Genomic DNA, 26,473 nt, shown 5'->3' with positions numbered 1-26,473 from the left:
TCCAACAGCTAGAGATTGCTAACCTATTCCTAGAGCTCCTTGCCACCCCTATTGTGATTTACAGTTTCATTATGTATTTAAAATGCTGATGGAGTAGACTAGTCGCACACAACCGACCCCAACGTAGGCCTGGGCATAAAGAACCATACCTGCTATGACCAGGTCCCTCCTATATTTTCAGATCATCTCCCTGCACTTTGCTCTTTCTCATGGTAAACTCTCAAAATTTGTTTGGCCATAAAGCCTTATTAGGAGTATTTTTATGAGTAACTTAACTTACAAAAATAGGTGCACGTGTTTATCTATGAAAGTCACCGCACTACACATAATTACAAATAATCTCTCAGCGCAACCTGGCAATGCACACCCTGATTCAAGGGGTCTGTGTGTGTGTCTGTGTGTGTTCTCTACACCGGCAAACACATCAGTTATATGCTCGCTACCTCAGCAGCTGTTGTTGATTCACTACATCAGATGTCTTTACTATTAGAGGAAGACTTTAAAATACACTCAAATGAACGATTAAAATTAATGTCGTCCTTCAGTCTCAACAGAATCTTTCTGTAGAGCCAGCTGTGCAACATAGGAGGTAGGACTGTCTATAAAGATAATAAAAATATATGGTTTACACAGTTTGTTATGTTAAGCAAACAAAGACACTAAAGCAAAGTTTTCCTGGCTTTTCCTGCTTGCTTACTTAAGAAAAGTTTATGTACCGTAATTGTCGGGCTATAAGCCGCTACTTTTTGCACAAGCTTTGAACCCTGCGGCTTTTAGTCAGGTGCGGCTTTTCTATGGATCGTCCATGAGCGGATTTGTTTTGTTTGTTCCGCTGTTGTACGGCACTACGTTGCCTGGCGGAAGGATCGGGGTTCAAGAGTGGTATTTTGGTCACATGTCCATCCGCCAGGCAACGTAGTGCCGTACGAAGTAGCGCGAAAAACAAACTTCAAAGTAGCGCTACGCGTTCAGCTGGAGGCGTGGATGATGAGCGGCGATAAACTTGCGAAAAGCAAGTTATGCTCAACTCCACCGGTGGATTCTGACAGCGTGGAAAAGTGTGAAAACATCCACGATCACCAACGGATTTCGAAGGGCTGGACTGCTGCATGATGGAGAGGAGGACACCACCACGGCCCTTCTGAGGGTGTTCGACTCCGACACTGACAACGAGGATTTCTTTGGTTGGTTTTGAAAGTGACAACGAAGGAGAGAAGCGGAGAGTGGATGACGAAGCCATCCTGAACCTGTTCGTTTCCTGGAGAAGAGGACTTTGGTGGTTTTAGTGCGCAGGAAGAAGAGAAAGATGGTGGTGAATGACTGACTTTTCTTCTTGTTAAAGCTGTGTCACTGCACCTCAGCCTAAAAGGTAGTCTGAATCTATCTTTCTGGTGTGCTGTAGGTTATTGTTATGTACTACATTTGTTACTCATTTATGAAGCACAGTACATGTTTTGTACTTGTAATTACCGGTACTTGTACATATACCTAAAAAGTTATGCAAATATGTACCCATAACTTGTTTTTCAAAATATTAATAAAAGGGGTGTGTCTCCAAACAGCCGTCTCTTTCCTGACAATTCCCTTTGTGCATATTCTCTTACATATGATAAGTCAACATTGAAACACCTGCGGCTTTTAGTCAGGTGCGGCTAATGTATGTACAAAACAGGATTTTCCCCTGATTTTAGCTTGTGCGGCTAATATTCAGGTGCGCTCTGTAGTCCGGGAAATACGGTATGTCCCTCATGTTTCTTCACTTTTTTTTTTTTTTTTTTTTTTTTTTTTTTTTTTTTTTTTTTTTTTGTTATAAACAAAATGTTAAAAATGAATAAATCCTGATAATTTTCCTTCTGTGAAAGGTGGAATGTCATGGAATGTTAAATTACTCCTTTTATATTCGGATTAATATTCTTGCTGCAGCTTTGTTTCCAATTATACCAACAAGTAGAACTGATAATTATAACAAAACATCTGCTATTCTTAAATGTTAAAACTTCAGCTACTTTCTTGTTATGCAGGTTTTACACTGTTTTCTGACACATTCAAGACTAGATTAACGAAAAGGTTATCACTAGGTTAGTAAAAAAAAAAAAATCCCGTCTTGCAGGCCTTGTTTGCTGCTTGCTTGGAGCGTCAGCTAGCTGCCTCACGTCTTTCTTCCTTTTGTTTGGGTTTGAATTACAGATGTATTACATGGCTGACCTTTGGAGCAAATGGTCTTCTTTGGTCTATGCATTTCCTTTTGTGTTGACATGATTCCAGAACTAAGCTGTCACTGCTTGACGATATCGGGCAAGCTGTTAGAAAAATGTCCCTTTCGCACTGCGAAATGCAATGCTTGCTGGCTCACAGCCTTAACACGAGTACGCACCTCCATCATCATCAAGACTCTCACAGAAATGAGGCTGCTGTTCTTGTAGGTTCTGACCTCTAATTCTCTTCTCGTCTTGGTGTCTGAGGTGGCTGTGCATTGGTTTTGTGCCGTGCCCCTCGGGGGATTATGTGTGAGTGACACAGCCAGCATAATTTTTCATGGCGTTAACATTAAGCACAGCAGGGAGGGCTTATCAATATTCATTAAGGGGCGGAGGGACCAGAGGAAAAGAGACCGGGGTGGGCTCCAGGAATACCTCCCGGGTGTTTGAACTGATAAACGTATTGTGTCTGGAAGCATCAGTGAATTATTATTGGTGTGATTTTAGTGCTATGATGTGCAGCAGATAAACAAGCACCTTTTCTGTGCTTCAAGGTGTTTCCACTGCTTACCTTTATGAAGTGTTTCTTCACTGTGTCAGCCGCCCAAATACAGAGACAGGCTGGATGACCGAGGAAAAAAGACATATACACACACACACACACCATCTGTCACTGGGGTCGGTCATTCACTCTGTGATGGATTTGTTGTATTTCTGTGCTAATTTTGCATGCAGAGTGTTTTGTTTTTTTTATGTAGATATTTGCATCCTCCGGTCAAAAAAAAATACATCATCCTTTTTGCGGGTTTTCTTTGATGTTCACTTCACTGTGGAAACTGATGCACGTGCTGAATTTCTCACCTTCATCTGCCATTTATACTGGTGTGATGCACGTGAAAATAGGTACACTGAAAATAGGCTTGTCTGTGAAATGGGAGACATCTCGAGCTCAAGTGTCAGTTAAAAGTATCGCGATTGATGGAATTTGTTGTTTAGAAAAATATAGAGCATAGTTTTCCACAGTTCTGTCTTCGGGTGTTTTTCCTTTCTGTCTAACCAGCAGTCTTGAATAAAAGGCTATTTAATGCACAGCAAACTGAAAAAGTTTATTTTTATATGTCACCAAATGTTATCGACTTTATGTCCTCTGGTCATCGTGTTTTCTGTGCGAACACAGCTGTAGATTCTCCACTTCTGCTTTGTTTTTTATTCGGTTTCTTTTCCAATAACAGTCACTGACAGTAGTCACAATTTATGTTTTTAATAAAACATTGGCAGTTAAAAAACAAACTTTTCTTTCACTTAACTGAATGTCTAAATAAATCGCTTTCTGAAATGTTGGAGCAATCTCCTTTCATATGTCAGCTCTGTAATTACACCTCCAAAACACTGGTTAGTGGCAGTCTTGGTAGATGTTTCATCTTTTTATTGTTTTCTGTCTGAGAGAATAATCTTCTGTTATCAGTTTCCTAGTGGAAAAGTTCATTGACCGTTAACCATCGAGCACAAGCGTTTTTCATCTCGTACCAGCTCGGGCAGACTCCGGGTCAGTGGTCTTGGAGTACAGCTGGTGATGCCTGCATGGCAGTTCAGTTGTAGGCTGTCTACAGGATGAGAACCTTAACCTGCAGGGATGAGAACCACTTGCCTCATAATCTGTGCGGTTTGATTATTTATTTAAGGGAGTGTGTATGCACCTACATGTACATCATGTTGACACAAACTGAACATCATGTGGTCCAGACTGTATAATCTGTTGCTCATATGCACAAATGAACCAAGTGCTCTCAAAGACTATCAGAAAAATGAAAGATATCTTAAGTGTGCATCCGTTTTCGTGTCCCTACATAAAAGCTCCTGAAACGAATAGTTTTTCCAGCCAAACAAATCTGTCCTGTTTTTTTTCTCCTCACAAAAAGTTTAATGTACGAAGGTAATAAGTTGTTTCCTATAGATTGCAGCTAACATATGCTCTCCCTCTGACACAAGCCACAGTTTAATTCATCCTTAATGTTTTCCACTACGGCACTTGTTTGACAGTGAACATGGTCCGCCTTGATTCATGTGTGTCATTGAATTCTCAATGTCCTCATTTGTGAGGTAGTTTTCTGGCAAACATTTGTCCGCAGTGTTATTAATGGGTTTGCGGGGAAGTCGAGCATGAAGCATGGAGTGTGGACATTTTGTGGTGGATTGTTGCCATTACAGCGCCGCTTTCACACAAGCAGTTTAGGTCATTGAGAATGACTGAATGGTAATCTGAGGCTGGCAAGTAAGCAAACAGAAGGAATCTTTTGGCAAGCGAACAAATACTGTAACTCACAAGTAAACAGTTGCTCTTAGATCCCATTACCCTTCTGACTGGGATCTTAAAAAGTAATAGATTTCCCCCTGAAGTCACAAATCACAGCTCCTGCCAAGAAGCTTTAAAGTGTCTTAATGACATATTTGTGGTCTCTGGGATGAAATGTTAACACTCTTAACGTTCTGTTGTAAGTGATGAAAAGAAATGAATAATAACCAGGGAATAAAAACGTGCAGCTTAAAAAAATAAATAAATAAATAAAAAATCTTGATACGTTTCTCTACCTGCAAACCTTGGGGCTAACACGGTGTCCGGGGAATAGACCAGAGAAATATCGGGCTGTGTAGCAGATGTGGCAGCTCAGCTTGTTCTGATCACTGACCTTTTTGGTAATAAGTCCACTCCCTCAGCCAGGAGACTAAATGGCTGCCCAGAGTAGCTTTGTGGAGGGTGCAGAGAGGCTGAAGAGACGGCTCCAATTACAGCTGAACAGACTTTAGTGGATGGCTGTAAAATGAAGAGTATTAACATTGCACACTTGACTAATTTAGTTCATAAATTGCAAGAGGGTGCAGTTTTGTCTCGGAGGCAAATCTGTTTTTTAGGCAGTTTTCTTTCCTGAAGCAGTGTTCCTGCAAGTCCCTGCCCAGGCAACCAGTTTGCATGTCAGCACAAATTCTAGCTTATTTTATTCAAGCAGAGCAAACGTTTATAATTACCCCATGATAGAGTTCCATGCTCATAAAGCAATTATAAAAAGCTTCTGTACACACCAGTTATGATTTAGATCTCGGCATGTTCTTTGAATTTTATTTATTTTTGCCAAATTGTGCACATTTGGTTTGTCGGGCCTCATTTTAGGGAACCGAAGTTTCTCCTTAATAGATCAGTCACCCTTCACTTTAGGTACACAGCATGTTCTTTGTCGACTAAGTGGTATTTTTATGACTCGTATGGCTCTATGCTGTCGTTTATGCAAAGCATGTGTGCGTTATGCTAATGATATATGCTCTGCTTTATACATTTTTAGCTTGAGGCAAACATTTGCACTGCACCAGATGCTGGCAGCAAGCAGCAGGAACATGGAGAGGGAAAATGCTTACCACACTGAATTCTGTGTCGTACCTCAGAAGCATTGTGAAGAGATCAGATCCTCTGTTTATTTACAGCTTTGTGAACATGGGAAGAAAAATGCACACTTATTAAGAACAAAATAAATCTGTTTTTATGACTAGTAAAACCAAAGATAAGATTCTATGCAAGTCCTGCAATCTGCTGTAAATTGCCTTTTTTGTTTTTTTGTTGTTTTGTTTTTTTTTACCAATTCCTATCATCACTAAGTGTTTATTCTATTACTTCCAAAGTATATATCCCCAAGGCTTTTACTGTAAAGGAAAAGACAGGAAGAAGCTCTAGCTGCACATGTGTAGAGCAAACGGGCTTTCTAGTCCAGATCTGGCTCATTTCCCTTAAGCAGCCTTGCTTATGATTGGCTGCCGCTCACAAATGTTTTTCCAGTGGGTGAGGTTTCTCTGCTAGCAATCAGAGCTGTACTTTTAGGAAAAAATAATTAAAAAAAAAAAAAATTTGCTCTTGAAAACACGAAATAAAACAATAAGTTAAAGGTTTGATTTCTATGCGAGTGCTGTTTGTGATATATTCTAAATAGCCTTTTTCTTCACAGTAATTGAAATACAGCTGCATGAACATGACAGACTTTTTAAGTAAAAGGCCTCTCTCATAAAGTATACTTCCTCAGTTCAACACTCACAACAGTGTGTATTGATTGAACCGAGCGCACACACAGTCGTCTCCCTGTGGGAATCAAACTGTATTATTCCCTTCGACTTGGAAACGCATGCATCCACCTACTCAACCAGTTCCCTTGTTGCTGTATAAACCTTCCGGTCAGTAATTGCAGTATTCATTGTACAGACTAACAAAAAAAGGCTCGATTTAAAAAAAAACAAACCATGTCATTTGAGACAATAAAGACGAGAGAACAGAGGAAGGAGGTGTCACCCCGGCTGTCGAGCTGCACAGTAATTGGTCTTGGGGCTCTTTCACGGTTGGGGGGAAAGAAGATTGCTTCATTATAGTTCCTCTTCTGATAACCGCCACAGCCGCTGATAGAAAAGAAGATCTTAACTGAATGGCGGTGCTGTTAGGGGGGGAAAAAGTGCCTGTGGGGAATGAACTGGAATGGCGAATAATACAGATAATAGCTTTATTTGTGCTTAGCGGTATTCACAAGCTCCAAAACATACTGATTCACATTCAATTACGAGTTTACCTCCCCGTTTTATTTATCAGCCCCTTGGTGCAGTTTGTGGCTCAGACAGCTATTTACCTGCCGCTGTAAACAGCTCTGTGTGTGACAGTCTGCTTCTGGAGCTCTCTGTTTTTGCTCTTTGTTTTGCTCACACACAGCATCACGTTTGATTATGTTTGCATGTTTCTGTCGGTGACCTTTTAGATTATGTGCAAGCAATATTGGATCCAACAGCATCTTTTCAGTGTCACACTCCCTCACCCTTTTTACGCTTTAAAGGTGGCGGTGTAGTTTCTCGTTTCGGTGAGAGTGCCAGCTGTGGTTAGCTTGAAGTCATCGGCTTCCTGTAGAGACCAGTTTATACAGTGGTTAGAGGGAAATAAAATCCATAGAAACCTTTAATAAAATTCCTGCAGCTCACAGCTGTACGTCTATATGTTCTGTATATAAACAGTCATATTTTCAGAAAAACATTTCCAGAGTTGTTGAAGATATTAGTGACTGGGGAGCTAAATTCATCCATGTGTTTTTAATATAAAAATCAGCTGCAAATGCTGGGAAAAAAATCTCGAAATATGTTGAAACATCCTTTCATGAGGAAAAAAGCTGAAGACCAGCACTGAGGCCCAGAAATTTCACAGATTGCTCAACTTTTCACATAGTTGGTTAAAGGGGTTCTATTATTATATCTATTTCCAGCTCCATATTTTTATTGTTGTAGTTTTGCATAATTCAGTCAAAAATCATCCCAGATTGTCACATGGTTTATTTTGTAGTGAGCTTTGAAGTTTTGTTCTGTGTGTGTTTTTGTGTGTAAATTTAAACAGCTCCCGTCACCACTGTCCTTTAAAATTTGTAGTAAATAATGTTTACATTAAGAGTAGTGTTAGTGTATAGAAACAAACGTGGACACTACAAAGTAAGATGGCTTTCCATTGCCAGACGCCTTCTTGGATGCATCTTGTGTTGGGATTCTCCTCCTTCTGACGCTCAGTTTACTTCAGCTGCACTCTGTTTTATCAAAATACCAGTATTCGTGTGGGGCTTGGCCCTAAACATGCAGGTGAGGACTCGGTAAAAAGAATAGTTAAAGCTTTGAGCCACTCACCTGCAGCAGTTATGCACTTGCTTAGATAACATCTACCCTTCTCATTCCACATAATATAGACTCCTAGTGGCAACTGTCATCACCACAGCAGGCAGAAAATAAGCTTTCTGTTGTTGTTGTTAAATTTTGTGCCACAAGAATACCAATGGTGGGTTTTTAACAGAAGAGGCGTTTGCACCGGCGCATACCATTTGTAAATCTGGCCGTGTGTCTCAGCGGCTTGGGAACGCCTCGTTGTTCTCCAGAAGAGCTGCAGGAGGAGTCTCAGCTTAAACTGCTACCCCCACAACCCAGATAAGTGGCAGATGATGGATGTTTAGCATGAACAGTATATATGACAGGATCAAATTAAAGCATAATAGTTCCCCTTTAATCTGATGGCTGTTCACATGCAGATTTATTTGATTATGTTCTGTTGACTGCAGCCTATGCACTGGACAGTCTGGCTTTAACATGGTGAGACCAGTAAAGAAGCCGTCTTTGAAGCCTTAGCGCTGTATTTGTTGGATGTGTTTCAGTGATGGTGAAGAGGGAATTTGTGTATTGTTTGTCTTAAAGTCTGTTTCAGAAAGACTCCATCACCACCACGCAGTCCTTTTGGCACACATGGCGGATGTTCTTGCTGTTTCCCTGCAGCTGCGCTTTTCACTCGTGCATTCTTTAATAGTGGTTGCTTGCAGTGTTTTCTTTGATGTAGAAAAACTTAAGTTTATTCTGGTCTGACATTTCAGTTTGTTCCAGAGCATCCTCAAGTGGTATCTGATGTTTATCAATTCCCTCTTTAAGAGTCTAAGAGAAGCTTTTTCCTGTAAACATGATCAGAGCAGATAATTTTACATCTGCTTAGAAATTCAGAAGCATGTCTCATGACCAACAGTCTTTCATCAACTTAACCTGATCCCTGTTGGCTCTAGGTGACAATAACCATGAGATAGGTCAGCGATGTTGCAAAGATTAGTCCTGCTCTCATGCTTTAAGATAAAGGTTATCTTTTGCCATTGGCACCTATCTGTAGATTGCTCCGTCTATGAGGTGTGGTAGTGTGGGTGATTAAATGTGTGAAGGACTCTCTGGTTGCGCAGGCCGAGCCGTACCATGGGAAAGAAAGGTCATTTAATATATATGGAAATGTTACGGCTGGCTGTGATTATGTGGCGCAGCTTGGATAGTTTTTAGGAACTGAGAGTGAAAGGTAAAAATGACGAGGCAGGCCTGTTGTACAGTGTACTCTTTATACGCCACAAAGAAACTGAAACCTCAAGACGGTTTGCAGAGGAAAAGGAAACTGTCCATTTTTATTTTCTCCCAGCTTTCAGTTCACTTGAGGATTTTCGTTGAGGCAAAATACTGAAGGCCGGTGTGAGGGGTCATTAAGTTGAACATCCTCACAGGCAACGCTGTCATGAATTCGTTGCAGGTTTCATACACGCAGAAGTCGTAAGCTCTTCTACAGATCACCCAGCTGAGGCGAATGTGAGAACACTGAGTTTTCTTACAAGGTCCATGGAAACCTCATTGAGTGTTGAAGCAGACTATTTCCTGCTGTGCTACATCTGAAAACAGACAACTGTGGAAAATATCCTGACCTGAGAAAATGACCAGAGGTTTGTGTGTGTGTGTGTGTGTGTGAAAACGGCTTTGGTATTGTGCTCATTGTTGAGGTCAGTGTGAGATTTGATTACTCGCTCCTTCTCACAGACACTGCCAGCATAAAAACATGACTGAATCGTGTCAACTACACAGCCTTCTGCTGCTAATATTAGCCATGCTCAACAAATCATCCTGTATGCCTTTTACAGGAGATTTATGTGAAGGTTAAATAAATTTCTTATTTCAACAAACAAATATCTAAAAATGGAGCAAAGAGAAGCAAAAATGATGGCGTGAAGAGGGTTGTTTATTAAGGGGTTAGGGCCAGGGTAGGCTGTGTTTTTGATCATGAGGTCCATGTCAGAGGACATGGGCCTTGGCCAGATGGTGAATTCACAGAAAAGATGCCTCAGAATAACTGTGGGGTAGTGGTATCCGTCATATGTCACCAAAAGAGGTGAAAGGCCCTGAGTAATTAGGACAAAGACAGAAACCTTTTTGGTATATGAATCTCACTGAATAAGGGCTCTGTTTTACTCATTTTGTCTGGAGCTGAACTAAGCAGTAAGTGAGTTTAGGTTTCCTGTAAAGGAAAGAGGTGTGTTTGTTTTGTAACCAAAGCAAAACAAGAGAGCTGTGTCCCAAAAGTGGAAGCGGCCTATATAACACCTCATTTTCAATTCACGTCACTGGAAGACAGAAATTTGATGTAAAATAAAATGTTTTTAATAACACAACACTCATGTATGTATATTTAACCACATCCATTAGATTTTGGTGCTGTTTTTTCTGTTCTGTTTTAATCAACTACTAAATTAGTCACCAGGAAAGTCCCTCATTCATCCCTAAAATAAATGTCCGGAGAAAGAATGAACCAAAAAGCAGAAGCGGGATGAATCTGTGTTGAAACGTCATATTGGGGCTCTGCTGTGTAGGAAGCAGCACAGCTGTCAAAGTGGGTTCCTCCGTGATCATAATCTCTGAGGACAAGGCAGTGGCAAGTTTCTCACAGACACCCGCACACTAATGCATCCCAGACCCCTCAAACAAATGACCCAAATACTACATCGAGGCGTTTGGCTGACAGTGCACTGCAGATGTAGCGTGTTATTGACCACAGATTATTGTTATTTCAGCCTGTAACAAAGCCTTTAAACAGCACTGTTAAGGTGGTGAACGTCATGTAAGTGTGCAGAGCTGCTTCTGTCTGCCTGAAGAGAGGATTGTTTTCCCACAGAGGCAGAGAAAGACAGAAGGGACGGAGAATATTTATGACTGTCACTCCCCATTTCAGGGTTGGTTGTAAGATTATTGCGGGTTAGCTTTTTTTCAGTTTCACAATTTCACTTGATTATTTATTTATTTTTATTTTTTTTGCCAAGGCACCAGCCAAGCATGATCACACAGAATCCAAAATCTTAAGTAAATATGTAAAATATTATGTTTTTTCAAAAAAGATTTTAATTACATTTACTTTAAAACAAAAGCCTCACAGCAAGAAGCTCCTGGGTTTGAACCACCATCTGTCCGGGGCCTTTCGTTGTGGAGTTCACATGCTCTCCCTGTGCATGTGTGGGCTCTCTCTGGGCGCTCTGGCTTCCTCCCACAGTCCAAAGACATGCAGTTAGTGGAGTTATGTTAACTGGTAATTCTAAATTGCCCGCATGTGTGATTGTGAATGCCAATGGTTGTCTGTCTCTTTGTTAGTCCTGCGACATGCTGCAAACCTGTCCACGGTATACCCCACCTCTCACCCAGTGGCAGCTGGGATAGGCTCCAGCCCCCACCCCTCTCCTTTAGGATAAGAGGAACATGCATGGATGAATGCAAGGAGGGGAAAAAAAACACCCGACTACAACGATTGCACTGAAATTTGTTTGTGATCAAATTATTATGGAGTCCCAGGTTTTTAGACTGGTAACACATAATTCAATCAAACAGATCTTTTTTTTTTAATATATATTTTTTGAAACAAAAGAATTCTTTGAGCTATCAAAATGTTTTTTCTTTTCGTTAATTCTTTTATACATAGAAAGCAAGGATGCATGGAGACCATAAAACACATCTACAAGCATGTGTGCGTATTGAAAAGACTGAGCCCAGGCAGCTTCGGTTTTTCCCAGCAGCAGTGAAGATGACACTGCGGTAAATTATGGTGAAGCTGGAGCCTCTCTGATATGCACACAGCGAGAAGCAAAGCGGAAGCTTCGTGATTGGATGGAGTGAAAGAAAATGGAGTTGCTTTGGAGGCGACAGTGACAGCTCTTGCTGCTGTAATCGCTATCACAATAGAATTTGAAGAAAAAGTGATCGTTTTGAACAAACCCGCATGCACTGTGGGTTAGTTTTCACAGTGACAAAGCTATAGAAGAAGTCTGAATAAAGGCTGCCTGGTTGTACATAAACTGCTAGCTTACTTTATTTAAATTTTTTCCTGTAAATTTTGCTCAAAGCTGGCAGCAGCGAGACCCTCTTTGTTGCGGGGTTTGACTAAAGGCTAGATTAATTGCAGAGCTTATTATTATGCAAACACATTTTTTGACTATTAATTTAAAATGGACTATTAAAATTACTACATAGTCATATTGTGGTGTTGCTGCCACAGTCTGATGTAGTGGGCAGAGGGCGAGCCTTCCTCAGTGTGTCGCACCCTCTCTGTGGTCATTAGGAGTTAGGTATAGGGCTGCCACAAACGATTATTTTGATAGTCGACTAGTCACCGATTATTTATGCGATTAGTCGACTAATCAGGCATTTTAACTGATCACCACAACAGCCTGGTGAAGGAAATCTCTTACAAACACTTAAAATCGTGCATCTGCAGATGAACTGAACCAACTCGAACTTTATGACGGCTGCAGCGCTCAAATCTCCCAAAACTAATAGCCTCTGAGAGAGAGAGACTGTCAGATCCTGAATGAGCTGGCCTTCAACCAGCTGCAACAAAGCACCATGGGAGCGCCGGAGCCGGTGGGGGGAGGAGGTCTCCAAGCAACAGCCAGTGGTGGCATGCACATTCAGCTATTGACTTAGCCTTTATCCACAGCCCTTGTGCGGTTGTCAGCTCCCCTACAGCAATCTCGCTGCTGAGCGCGCACCTCTGCCGTGCCCTATCATCACTATCTTTCCTTCATGTCTGAGTTATTATCGCCACTACAATCTCATCACCCTCAAAAGAAGTGAGCATCTCCTTCTATTGGGGATGCCAGAGAATGAAATAGTCACCTCTTTTATTCACCGCGGTGACACAGAAGCTTTTGAATAGATGTGATAAAAGTGTTACCTTGATATGTGAGTGTGTCTGTGTGTATGTAGCACAGAAATGTAAGCTAAAGAGTCACAGAACGAAGATATCCTCAAGCAAGAAAAATAAGCTGTCTTTGTGGTTCTTTCCCAGCAGGAAATGCAGAGTAATGTTGAGCCAGTGAGTGGCTCAGCTCACTCGTCCACATTTGAAAAGAACTAAATCATTTATTTATCAGTCAGATTTACACTAAAAGGCCTGCGTTTGAAAGCCATACCCACTCACAGATAAAGGTGGGTGTATGCTTGGAATAAGCTAGATGTTATAAAGCATCATTTGACAACATCTGAAGGTTGTTTTGAACAGTTGTTCAGACTAAAGGATGAGGTAAAAACCTGCTGTTAACAGCGAATGAGGCACAAAATGAGTTCACATAAAGGCAGGCGCTGACATAACGACTGCGGTGCCAGTTATGACAACATGTCCGGACCAATTTGGACCGAGTCTTTTCCAGGGTGGCTCAGCTTGTGTTCACATTCAGTGGACAAACTAAGTGGTGTGTGATGTATAAAGATTGCAGTTGTTTTTGTTGCTCCAACATCAGCAGCCACGCAAAGAATTTTTCATTTTTTAACTAAATTTTATCATTCTTTTTTGTTTTTAAGTTAATCAAATCATTTGATTACAGATCAAATACATTTTCAAATCCACTTGTGAATAACCCTTTCAAATAGTTTTCCGTGTTTTCAAAAAAGATCCAACCTCCAGTCCATCGTAGTATGTTAGCCTTCCACGTAGTCTCAGGCTACGTGGAGTATTTCAGACATCCTTCTCCCAGCAGAACTTCTGAGTTCCCCCCTCTAGATGAGCGTGCATCCTAACTTGATGGCCAGACCAGCAGTAGCAGTTCAGCTGTTCTCCCTATCTCTACCCTACACTGGAAACTCATTTCAGCTGCTTGTTTTCGCAAACTTGCTCTTTTAGATCTCATGACCACGGGAGGGTTGGAATAGGGATGGTAAAGCCTTTTGGCTCAGCTCTCTCTTCACAACAACAGTCTGGTGCAACGCCTACATTACTGCAGGACTTCCCAGGATACTTGAACTCCCTCGCTTGGGGCAGCCTTTCTTCCCCCAACCCAGAGAACCATAGCCTTCTGCTCCTCAGGCCTGAAACCCGTCCAATTCAGCTACTCGCCGGTGGATTTCACTCATGACTCAATTGAATTAGATTCTCACAGTCTGGACACTCTGCTCAGTCAGCTGTGATTCTCCCTGTTCTGTACAGGCTGCACTGCTGTTTTTTTCACTTATCTGCTCTGGCTCAACATGCTATCCCCGACCACAACTCCTCCCTCTTTATATTTATCTGTTAAAAAAATCAAGCTAGCATTTGGTCATCATATAACATGCATATCAAAATGACAGCATTTAAGTAGCAGGAACTGGAAATGCACAGGAGGAAATGATGGTACCAAACCAGCCAATCACAGCTGTTCTTTCCTACATTGATTTTGAGAGGTGCTCATCAGGTTTCAGTGTAGGATTTTAACTTTTTCCTTCAAAATGCCAGTGGATTCAATTGACCCGCTTGTTCTAGTGTTGCCCATGTTTGACATTTCTTACTCTTATGATTGACATGTTACACTAAACAGATCTGCTGTCCTGAAAGCTCTAGTCCACTAGTTCTCTGCTCTGATTTAACTTCTCTTTAGAAGGGATAGTTGGATGAGAGGAGCAGTTCATAATGTGTGTTTTTCCTCACTGTATATTGTTATGACAGGCCCAAACTGCTGGCTATCAGATGTCAACATCTGTCTCTGTGTGCCTGTAAATCCTTCTTCTTTGTGCTCACTGCCTACAGTGGCTTTAGCTGTTGTGCTCAGTCCGAACGTTTGTTTGGAGGCGAAACGAAGCCTGAAATTTTGGGGTTATTTGGTGTCTTTTCAGCATATTTAGACAGCACTGTTTGTGCCTGCCAAAACAAACTAAACCAGTGTTGTAACACTCCACGGTTTAAATGGACCCTCTTACCACCCGTGTGCTGTTTAACACCACCTGTGTCCTTTATGCGACAATCACTCATCCAGCAGTCACCGTGCACTGTTTTAGATATCACACTTTAAAGTTTACAGATACAAATGACTAAAACCACGATTCTTTTCAAAGTCAGATTGTTTTATTATTATATCAAGTGTATTCTGCTGTAATTCCCCAGAGAATAAGTAGTCATAATGAGCTAATTAAAGAAGGCTTAAGAGACGGGCAGTGTAAAAGTAGATTAGTGGAAATTTGTGTGTGTTGACACTGGAAGGAAGAAGGAAATGTCTCAAGTCTGATTTCTATTTACGGAGAGTGATCTATTGTCAGGGGCATGCTTGGAGCCAGATGCTGCTTTTAACAGTTTAACGTTGGAGGCTGTTGCAGAGTCTCTTCCAGGAAATATCTCTCAAGCTCTTGGTTTAAATAAAAGTGCTCTCACAGCCCTGTGTGCCTGCGCTTCATATGCACACATTTGTTAGCACATCTGCCAGACGCTAAGGTTTGGCATTAAACACCATCCCTGGTAATTACATGAAATAGGAGGGATTGTTCATTGTCCCGGGCTTTGTGATCTGGACATTGTCCTGGTCTCTAAATGGCTCTGTGCCAGATCAGGGTCTTATTGTAGACAATGGTGGTTGGGGGGAAGGAAGCCCTTAATATGGAAATGGTATTAATTACGGCGCCTATACAACAGATGTGACCTTCAATCTCTGCGCGACATAAATACTCCTCTAATGAAGACAAAAACAGCATGAATATTTAATCATTTTGCACCAGTTGGGCTTTTTAAATATCTCATGTAAAAGTCTTTAAGGTCATATTTTTTTTTTTTTTTTGTCATTTTTCAACAAAAAATAGAACAAATAAATCCCACAATCATGGCCGTCAGTGGTAAAATGAAATGCGTATGGTGTCGGGACTAAAAGTGAAGGGCACACATTCAACAACGGAAAAGAAAACGTGACAGAAAAAGTGCTGGAATGTGTAAAAAATCTGGACACAAAGTACACCAGATTGTAGTGGAATTAAATGCTTTATATATTAGAATATACACCTAAATATAAGATTTACAGATGCAGAATCAAACACAAATATTTTTGTTCTGTGTACCTCAGTGAGGCAGTTTTCACTTGCTCAAAGTTTAAATCGAATGAATGGTAGAAAACGAACTCTGCTAATATTCATTTATTTATGAGAATATGTTTTATGACCCATGAGCTTTACTCGAGTGGGTGGCCCCACTATCAAGAAAATCTCCACACTCTCATTTTCAAAATTCAGTCTGCTAACCAGTCAGCCCCGGCCCTTCTCTCTCTTCATGTTTCCCTACGGGTGGGCTCATTTCCAGCTCCACCGTCTTGGGCTACTTGTGGTGACGGCACTACTTGTTCTGTTATGGAGATTTGCTGTGAGCTGGTGGTCCGCTCTAACCAGAGCTTACAGCAGGTGGAGAGCTGGCTGAAGTGACCACAAGGCTACAGAGCAGAACGAGGACTACCATCACAAACTGCTGTTCAAGATGTGGAGTACAAGTCTGTCCACAGGAAGAGAAACAAAATGAAGAGAGGCGATAACCTGCTCTTTTTTTTTTTTATTGTCAGAGTGTATATATTATGATTTATTAATGTATTTAAGTGTGGGTGCACCTCCTTTCATGCTCACACACACGCGCTCCCTGCCCAAGCTTCATGTTTTATTGATGATTATAGCGGTGGTTTAGTTTTCCTTTTAGGAGAACTAAACAATCATATTCTGGGCCCGTGTGCGTAACACTCATATCCAGAGATCTGCTCCATTAGTTCTTCCTAAAAAACAAAAAAAAACAAAATAAAACTAAACAATAAAACTAAACCTGCAGAAAAAAATCATTGCATTTCATTTCAGTCGGATACGATATCCAGTGTTTTTCCCAGCTTTCCCCAGATGTGTGTAGTTGTGTAGTCTGAGAGAATATCAATTCTTCCATTTCACACGTTTCCTGAAGTATTTTTATCCATTCAGGGAGAGCTGCAGAGTCTTTATGCAACTGTTTCTTAGTTATTGCTTTATCTGTCTTATTTTTAGAGCCCAGTTGGCACATTTTCCAAAAAAGTGTCACCAAAATGAATCTGTGAGCTGATTATTGAGCTTATCTCTGTTACCACATCAACCAGTGAGAAGAAACCACAGGACAAAACCAAAGAGCACTCTCTCTAACACTGGCCATTACTGTTTTGTTTTTTTGTTTGTTTTGTTTTGTTTTTTGGAGCATTAAAGCCTTTTTGCAGATGAATTATTTCCATGTACACGTGCGTTGCTGGTCTTCTTCTGTTAGCTTTTTGTGTGTCTTTCATTTATTGAGGTCTCATGCTCATGCAGTATCATTAGTGTGTGTCAGTTTTTCAGAAATGCTTCACTTCCTCGACCCCCCAGTGGCAAGAAATCCAATCTTCTGATCAAAATTTTGAAATATGGTGTAAATCCTTCAAAAATAGCCTTGAACTAAAAAACCCTCAACCCTCCATGGCTTCAGCATTCCCCAAATCTCCATCATTAACTTGTCAGAAGCAGGCATTTCACCGCCTCAGCTGCCGCCCCAAATCTCTATCAGCCCGCTGGCAGTATGAACACCAGGATGTCGATTTCAATGCTCCGTGCTGATTAACATATTAACCAATCTTTTGTTTCAATTTTCCAGCGCCGGCCCCAAAGGAGACAACATCTACGAGTGGAGGTCGACCATCCTGGGGCCACCGGGCTCAGTGTACGAGGGAGGGGTCTTCTTCCTGGACATCGCCTTCACACCAGACTACCCTTTCAAACCCCCCAAGGTCAGCAGTCAGAAGACGCAATTGTTTAGTCGTTTGGATTTTTTAGCAGCGGGCCAAATATTAACTACACACTGTACAGACTCTGGACGGACTGTGGGGGTGTGGAGGATATATCTGGCTCATTTCTTAATCTGGAAACCAATGATTAGCCTGCAGCAGTGCACAAAGCATGACCACATATTTCCTTTCATAATAAAAGCGCATTCGTGTGATATTTTCACAGCAGTAAGGTAAAGACCAACATCTGAACCTGCAATTCCCAAATGTAGACACCCACGTCCCATTTTCAAATCTGAAAAGTAAGTTTCCTTTGTTTTGTTTTCGCTGGTTGATTCTCCAGTAAGAGCTTAACTTCTGCTCTATTTGACTTCCTTTGGTGTTCAACATCAAACATGTTGTTTGAGGAATAAGTGCTGCAGTTGAGTTGAATATTTGACCCGTCCTGTTTTCACTGTATAAAGGACTCCCATTCTTGTAATATGTGGCGTTGTCTGCAGAGTACTTTTAGTGATGTCAAGTTGACGGCATTTACTGAACATGCAGACTGTTGGGGACGATCTCCTTTAGTCTGTAGTGCTCCCGATTATACTTTCACTTGGCCTTCATTCCCCCCCACCCCCACACACACTCTCCATGTTAGTTACGTGCACCCCTCCCCGTGCTCCCTCACCCTCTTCTCTCCCTCTTCCTCGCTCTTTGTGCCATGTAACCACCAACTCTGTGTTTGACAGCAGACTCAAACAAACCCAGCTTTCTGTAGCCAGAGGGAGCTCGAGTGTTTCCGCCCCCTTCAATACCGCCAACCCCTCCAACACACTGTGATCTACAGCCAGCCCCCCCCCCCCCCCCCCCACACACACACACACGTCTTCGTCCTTTAGCCACCGTACACTCCTCACTGCAGAAACACTTTCACATCTGAGGCTTTACAAGAAAATAAAAAAAGTCAACCTAACAAGTTCACCAGGTGGATGTGTTTGTGTTTCTGAGCCAGGAAAGAGGAGCGCTGTGTCCGCAGAGGCGGTGGGGGTGGGAGGGGTTGGTTATTTATAACGTCCTGCCTTGTGTGTGATTTTCAGCGCTGGCCCCAAAGGAGGGGATAGGTTGGGGGGGGGGTGCCAGCGCTCATTAGATGTTTCCTCTGGAGGGTCAGGGTCAGGAGGGCCAGATGTTCATGATTGGAGAAGCAGAGGTGTCAAGTGTCCGGACCATACAGATGTCAAGCTCGAATCTGAGCGAGACGGCAGACATAGACAGCTCTGTGTTTGGAGGCTGTTAGCTGAGAGGGCGTGTTATGCAGTCTGTGGTTGCAGGAGCCTGTTTGCTGAGACAGGTAAGCTGATCAACTCTCAATGTGCTCGGTTGTTTTTACACCATGCTGCCCTCTGTTGGCCAGCCAGTTTCAGCAAAAATATAAAAATGTGAAAAATTCCAGAGGATAAAACCAAAAATAATCATGTTCACAATAATAAAAAACAGCTGTTTTAGATTAACTGTGTATTTATGGCTCAGTATTGATCCAGAAACTGTGACAAATGGTGCAGAATGGCCCTCAGTGAAGCGATCAGGCAGACCCATTATACTAGGCCTGATGCTGATACATCGGTGTTAATGTGAGTAACGGAGAAAAGCTTTTAAGCTGCCCTCCTCTGTCTCACCTGTTATTATCACTGAAAGTATCAGACTACATGGTAACATATTCTTTTTTTAAGATCTTTTATTTTATCCCACTTACAGCTAACATGCTGGTTTTACAGGCTTAATCATTTGTTGCCCTTTTTACTCGTCTTCTGCTGGGTGGTGGCTTTCAGTGTTGGTTGAGTGTTAGTGTTTATGGAATTAAAACGGACTTCCACTTATCTGGATCCAGGTGCCGGGGGGTGGGAGGTTAACAGTGTAGGCAGAGATGTCTTGATGCATGCTCAATCATCCAGGTAAGTAAATCTCCAAAAGTTGATTCTACTCATCTGGACGTAGCGTTTTGTGGGAGAAACGTTTCGTCACTCAGCCAAGTGACTTCTTCAGTCCCAGCTGACTGCAGGTTTCCCCAACCTTATAAACAGTACATTTGCATAATGACTGAAACCAGCCCAGTGAAGGAACAATGGGCTGGGAGGTCAGTGCCTTAATCTTAATTGTGTAGGCAGAGATGCCTTCCCAATGCCACTGCTTTTAGTTTCTCTGGAGAAGAGACAGAGGTGTTCCCAGGGAAGCCAAGGTCCTGGTTCTGCCCCAGGGTCTCCTCCCAGTTGGTGTTGCACAAAGCATCTCACCAAGCTGGCATCCAGGAAGCATCCTGATCAGAAGCTGGAACCATTTTAATTGGATCCTTTTGGAGGAGTAGCGGCTCTACTCAGAGTCCCTCTTGCATGACCGAGCTCCTCGTCCTGTCTCTAAGGGGAGCTCTTTCATAGGTAGCTCATTTCCACCCCTTGTACCCGGAGTCTTATTCTTTTCTCCCCAGAGCTCAGTGATATTTGAGGGTGGTTACATAGAGCAGCCAGTAAATCAACAGCTCTTCCTTGACAATCAGCTCTGGATTCACCTGGTATGATGTCCACAAGGCAAAGGGAAAAAGGGATCTCATGTTTTGTTTAATGCAGAGATCACCAAATAAAAACATAAACAACACTGATGGGAAAATCTCAAATATTTCTCTTATTTTCTTTTTTAAAGCCCTTCTTCTCTAAAGTGCATTTGTCTTTGTGTCTGCAGGTAACTTTCCGTACCAGGATCTATCACTGCAACATCAACAGTCAGGGGGTGATCTGCCTGGACATCCTGAAGGACAACTGGAGCCCCGCCCTCACCATCTCCAAGGTGTTGCTGTCCATCTGCTCCCTGCTCACAGACTGTAACCCAGGTATCTGTTTAATGCTGTTTGTTATGGCCAGAGACTTTTTAATGTAGGTAACTGTTCTGTCTTCATTTCCTTCTTTCTGTCCTTTGAATGCAGTGTTTGTTTTTACTTAACTCTGATGTGAAATGTGGTCTTATGTTTCCAGAATGCTAACTATTCCTGTGTATTAAGGAAACCACAGCCAATTCAAGCCCTCATTGTTTCCCCAAGGCCGTCAGATGCTGACAGATATTTGGCACAATTAGAAGCTTAAAGTTGTAAATACCAAAACCACATTTCGCACCAGGAAAGAACAACTGACCCACAGTCTTATAAGAAAAAACACAATGTCATGTTAAAAAGCAAACCAAAAAAAACACTGGGCTGTTATTAGCTTTGTGGCTTCAGAGCAAGATGTTATGTTTGCACAGTGTCTGCAACCATTAAGCAGCTACACTTGAAGAGGTGAGACAGGAAGTAGCAGAAACTCAGGACTTTATGTAGAAAAATGTAAGGTTATCAAATGTTAACGTTATTTACACTAATTTTAAGCTTAATGCTTTGAAATTGAGTCATTGTTGGGTGTATAGTGTATGATGAGACCCTATTAAAGAGTCTTCCTCATAGCTATACTGCAAAAAAGTTATTCGGGTGAGGTTTGGCCAGCTGCTGGTCCAGTGACTTTTTTTTTTCCAGCAGCAGCTTGAGTTCACAGGCTAAAGTGAATGTGAACAACAGAGATTTTAGTTTGCTGTTAATACACTCAGAAAAATAATTATTGGCCCTCTTCAGCAGTAGTTTTTAATAAAATCAAATTGATTTTTTTTTTAAGCTTTTTATTATTCATTAAGGAAAATATGCTTGGTATAAACTCAATCTATATGAGTCTAGTAAATTTTATTTGACCCAATTCCATTAACTTTAACATTTTACTTGTGTAACAAAATTACAAGGAAAGTCTAAATGTAATTAAAGTACCGAAAGTCAGAGGTTTAGACATCAATATTTTTTCAAGTGTATCCTGTTTTCAAATACAGGAAGTGTTTACGGTTACCAAAATAAGAGACTGTTCTTACTCCTAGTTTATACTTGCCTTTGTTGCCCTGGTGAATGGCAGCACTAGCCAAAGTGCAGGTGCACGCCTTGCTTTGTACGGGCAGCTTGGTCTTTACTGCAGTTTCACTGCTCTCGTACAGAAGCTCAGAGAGTCTCCGCTTCAGCATCTTCAAAAGACGAATCACTCTGGGAAAAACAACTTTAAAATCTGTGTGACTGCTTTCTTGACCGTACCAGTGTTGGGCTGTGTTCTGTTCTTTTTGTTCTTTATGGTGACACCTACAGAGCACCAGGATAAATGGTTTATAGGGCTGTGGTGATGTTACACACAGTAGCAGAGCGTAACAACGATGGCAATGATTCTAAGCACAGCAGGAAGACGTTTGCGGCTAAAAATAGACATGTGCAAAGTGTAAAACAGGAAACCTGTTCATGAACTTGTTCATGAATCAGAGTTATTAAGGTCCAGCCCAGGCAGCCTTAAGTCTTCTCAACAAACAGATTTATAACAGCAGCAGTGAAGCAATCAAAACTTTGCAGGCAAAAAGCCACTGAAGATCTTATCAGTCCACCTTATCAAGAAGCTTAAAAGCTAAAGGAAAAACATCTTTTCAGCTGCTCTCATCCACAGCGGGTTTCTTTTACAAAGCATCTAACTTAAGGTTCTGAGGTCTAAACCATCATCAGTGAGGACCCTGACTGTGAGCTATCAGATAATGTTGCTTTTGTTCTCTGAAGCCAAAGACACACGTCAAAACCCATTTACATTTTTAACCAACAAGTACTTTTTGCTTTTCTCCGAAACATAGGATTAGGATTAAGAACTCGCAGGATTAAAAAGAAAGAAAGTCTGTCGGTGTGTGCAGATAAACAGCTTGTTTAGTTTGCCAAATTTAAAGATTGAGGCAGTTTCCTTGTAAACGTTGCTGCCATCTGACAGCAGCCCTCCAGCATGCAGGGATGTGTCTAAACCGGAGAGCAGAGTGTACTCATCTCAAGAGCTGGAATAAATATTGCTGTTTTTGGTTTTCTTGGCCAGTTAGGGGAAAACGGTTACTTTGGAAACCATTTCTTTAGGACAGTTCGTTTATTTCTTTATTCATTAGGACTCCCAATGGCCGTAACACAAAGCACAGCTAGTCAGCATTAAATACATCCAACAACTTTAACCGTGCACTAAAATTAATGAAAGCAGGCAAAGTTCAGTGATGAAGAAAGATTAATCAGTTACATCAAAATAAAGATCCACAGGTTTTCCTTCAGTGACTGCTTGAATGAGCCTCTGTTTGATATTGTTTGGCAACCAGAGCGCTCAACCATAATGATCTACATTCTTCTGTTATGCTGCATTTCCATTGCTTATTTTATTTGACGTGTTGTTTGTTTTACATCTGGACTTTTGAGTCTGTAATAAAGATTTATTGATCTCTCTCTCTCTGTTTCAGCCGACCCTCTGGTGGGAAGCATCGCCACACAGTACTTGACCAACAGAACAGAGCATGACAGAATAGCCAAACAATGGACGAAGAGATACGCCACATAGACTCCCTGCCGTGACCCGCCCCCTCCTTCACCTCCCTCACCCCTCACTGAACCTCTCTCTACCTCTCTCACCCCTTAGTCTGTCAAAGCACACTCACTAAGTGCAGCGGTAAATCTGCCCTCCTGTCACCCTTCCTCTTCCATCTTCCTCCTCTTTCTCCTCTTCTTCTTCTTCTTCCCTCTTTTATCTACCTTTTCTGTGTAAAAACAAAAAACAAACAAAAGAAAACAAAAAAAAGTCCTTTGTTCCTTGTTGACTTGAAAGCTTCTTTTTTATACAAAGAGTAGATTGGGATTTTTATTTTCCAATATCTGAATGTTGGAAGTATTGTATTGGAGAAAAAAAAACACAGAATATTATAATTATCATAAGCATTGTCCTTCAGCTATACATTATGTATTCTCATTTTCTTAGTGGCACCTGGAACAAACATGCAGAGTATGCTTTTACTTTGTTTTTCTCGTTTTTATTTTTTTGGTTGTCACCAGTATGATATCTGCATGGAACAGGAAAGTGGCTCCTTCATGCTTTTTAACTTTCTCTGATTTTGTTTGTACTGTATGTATTTTTTCAAAGGCTTTTGAGGCAGACCGCAAAAGTATAGGTCTGCCTGTGAAAGAGGCAGGACTTGTATATTTACTGGCTACCCGCCACCTCTGCAATTGCAGAGTGGTTTGTTGTGCACTTGTATTACTGAAGCACCCAATAAAACACACTGTGGTTGGCTTGTGAGAAAACGCTCTGCTCTCTGTGTGTAACTGCAATCTCTTCACCCTTAAATATTTACACTTGTTCATTCAGTCGCGCACCCTCCTGACTGCTGATGTTGCATGTTTCACATACGCGAACACGCCTGATTATGAAACATTACAGTCATAAACATTACAGCACTTCTTGGCACACACTGGGTGAGGGGTAGATTTTATTACCCACATGAATGTGATGTGAAGTTTTTAAGTTAGCTAGTCTTACACCTCAGAAACTCAAAATGGGCCTTCAGTTTGTGGACAGAAAGACAAACCTTTTGAAGATATTGCAGAGACTGTATACAAAAGATGGATGTAGTCCCCGATTGGTTTTCATTTTATGTCATTGAAGCCATTAGAATTTTGTCTCCTGCTGTGCTGACTTTGTTTTGGTTTTTTTGGTTTTGTTTTGTTTTTTTTGGGGGGGGGGGGGGGGTGCTTGTAGGCTAATAAAATCTGAGCTCTTGACCCATCAAAACTGAAAAAGACAAAGATCTTTGAATGTCTTTGTCTCATAACAGGTTGTGTTACTTATCAAATATTTCCATTAGACTAGTTCAATAACTCTGAATATATTGCTGTTATCCAGATGGATGAGTATAAAAACATAAACAAATAAATTACCCCCTCACTCCCTCGGATGTGTGATCAAGGGGAAAGTTAACTATAGAGACCCAAGCCCTTTTAGTCCAGACTGTAAAAATATTTATTTCTGCTGTTTTGGAACCAGCCTCAAGTGGCCACTAATGGAACTGCAGTTTTTCTGGCATACTGGCTTCTTCTTTTTCCTTTTTCTTTTTTTAGCTCCAGAGGACGTGACTTAATTAATTAATTTAGTCAACTGAACTAAAAACAACTTTAGAATTTATTTTAAAAAATAAAGTTTGCTTTTATTGAGTTACCTGTGCTTTTAGCCTGTTTACGACGACCAAAACTATTACACCATCATTTAACCATAGGAATTCACATGGACATATTCATATGGAGACCAAAGGTTGAATAACCATAATAAACATGAGCTCATCTTTAACTTGATTTATTATGAGGTTTGTCACTTGTTCAGCAAAAGAAAATAAAGTGCATGAAGGTGGAGAGACGAACCAGAAATGTTCAAAATGTCATTATGTTTCCTTCCTTTCATGCCAGGAAAAAAAGAACATAAAATATAACAAAATATTCCTGGAAAATGGTGCGAGTTGAAAATGTCTTTTTTTTTTTTTTCCGGATATATTTTTTTTAAGAATAGAGGTGGCCATGTAGGGGGGGTCACTAAAAACAGAACAGTACAGGGAGGGGTGGCGACAGGAAATCGTGAGGGGAAGTTGTATATGCAGAAATAAATGACTTAATGTTTCAGCTCATTGTAGGATGTCTCCTCTCTCTTGTGCTCACATTTATTTAACATATTACCAACATAGGACCGTCTTGCCAGGGAGCCGCTGGGGGGACCAGCAAATGGTGGCGTGTACTGTCATTTCAAAGGAAGATTACTGTTTTAAAACACAAACGCATCACGGTGGCTCTTTGGCGTAACCACCTTAGTAGAAAAGTTATAAAGCTGCAATGACCCATTCAGAAAAAAAAGCTCTCCTGATGCGAAATACAGCCAAAAGTTGCCCTTTGTAATTTCTGCACTCTGAAAAGGCCTCCAGTGGGCCCGATTGGACCTTTCAGTGTGCCATTATGGCCTGGGGACCTTATATTTGATACCCCTGGTTTATACCGTTCTAATAAAAAGGTTAATGTACTTTTTTTTTCTCTCCATTAAACGGTCAGTACATCCCTTCTGCTTATTGGTAGAACTGATGATGTTTTCCAAGAAAATAAATATCCAGTCCTTAAAAAGGATTTTTTATGTATGTGAACTGGGGTCCACAGTGAGTCCAGAACTATTAAAATATTCAAAACAAAAGAATGGACCTGAAGGGGGATTAAAAAAAACACAAACTAAACTTTGTAGTACTTCACACAATATATTTTGGCGGTGTGCCATGTTTGAATCATAAATGAGTCATAGAGCAAAAAGCTTTTAAGCCTTTTCAACAGAACAAGAGCTGACTGATCCCTTGTTTCTTACAGATTTTGGTATTTCGCTTGCTCTCCTGATTAATGCTCCAATTGGCTGGTGCTTTGCATAAGTAATAATGTGGCCATTAGACTGTAAGACTGGCCAGAAGGCTGCTCGCCAAACGAGATAAAGTCTCCATCTCAGACTAAATTGGTGCTTAAAACAACTGCATTTTTTTTACCACACATTAGATTACAGGATTAGGTTGATGTATTGCTTTTAAAACAGCAATCTAACCTTTGCTGGCTCCCATGCTGTTCTTATTGCCCGCGTACAGTACATGTTTTTTTCCAAGATAATAAAGGAGAATTGTATTCCAATTTCAGTCCATTACAGCATTTTAGGCTAAATTTTTCCACTCGATGTACTTTATAACTTCACTGAAGTGCCTAAACAGATAGTCAAAAACCTTGAAAACAACACTTGAAATTGGTTAAAGAAAATAGTATTCCACTGTCAAAGCACAGCAGTAGTCACCGTTTGACTAAATTACCCCATTAACCTCTTAAACCTGCGCACCCTCCACGGGTAACTGCATCATGATGTACTTCGTGGGTCATTTAACAGCTGCAAGGCACGTTTCCCTTACAAATCTATTAATATGTAATTTATCAGTAATTGAGCCACGGTCAGCCCAAATAACAAGGGC

General features: G+C 41.1%; 1 protein-coding gene across 1 annotated transcript in view; it reads left to right on the top strand.

Moving 5' to 3' along the window:
- Positions 1-23,747, top strand: part of ube2e2 (ubiquitin-conjugating enzyme E2E 2) — a 36,002-nt gene extending 12,255 nt beyond the window's left edge. Inside the window, exons 4-6 of the mRNA XM_004568523.5 lie at positions 17,440-17,572; positions 20,288-20,435; positions 22,913-23,747. Of these exons, the coding sequence (XP_004568580.1) occupies positions 17,440-17,572; positions 20,288-20,435; positions 22,913-23,010 (379 nt within the window). The 3' untranslated portion in view covers positions 23,011-23,747. The remainder of the gene's footprint in view (positions 1-17,439; positions 17,573-20,287; positions 20,436-22,912) is intronic.
- Positions 23,748-26,473: the final 2,726 nt, after the last annotated feature.

This window comes from Maylandia zebra, linkage group LG11 (genome assembly GCF_041146795.1).
Source record: "Maylandia zebra isolate NMK-2024a linkage group LG11, Mzebra_GT3a, whole genome shotgun sequence".
Classification (NCBI taxonomy): Eukaryota; Metazoa; Chordata; class Actinopteri; order Cichliformes; family Cichlidae; genus Maylandia; species Maylandia zebra.
The sequence above is the reverse complement of the archived record's forward strand: the minus strand, read 5'-3'. Positions and strand labels throughout refer to the sequence as shown.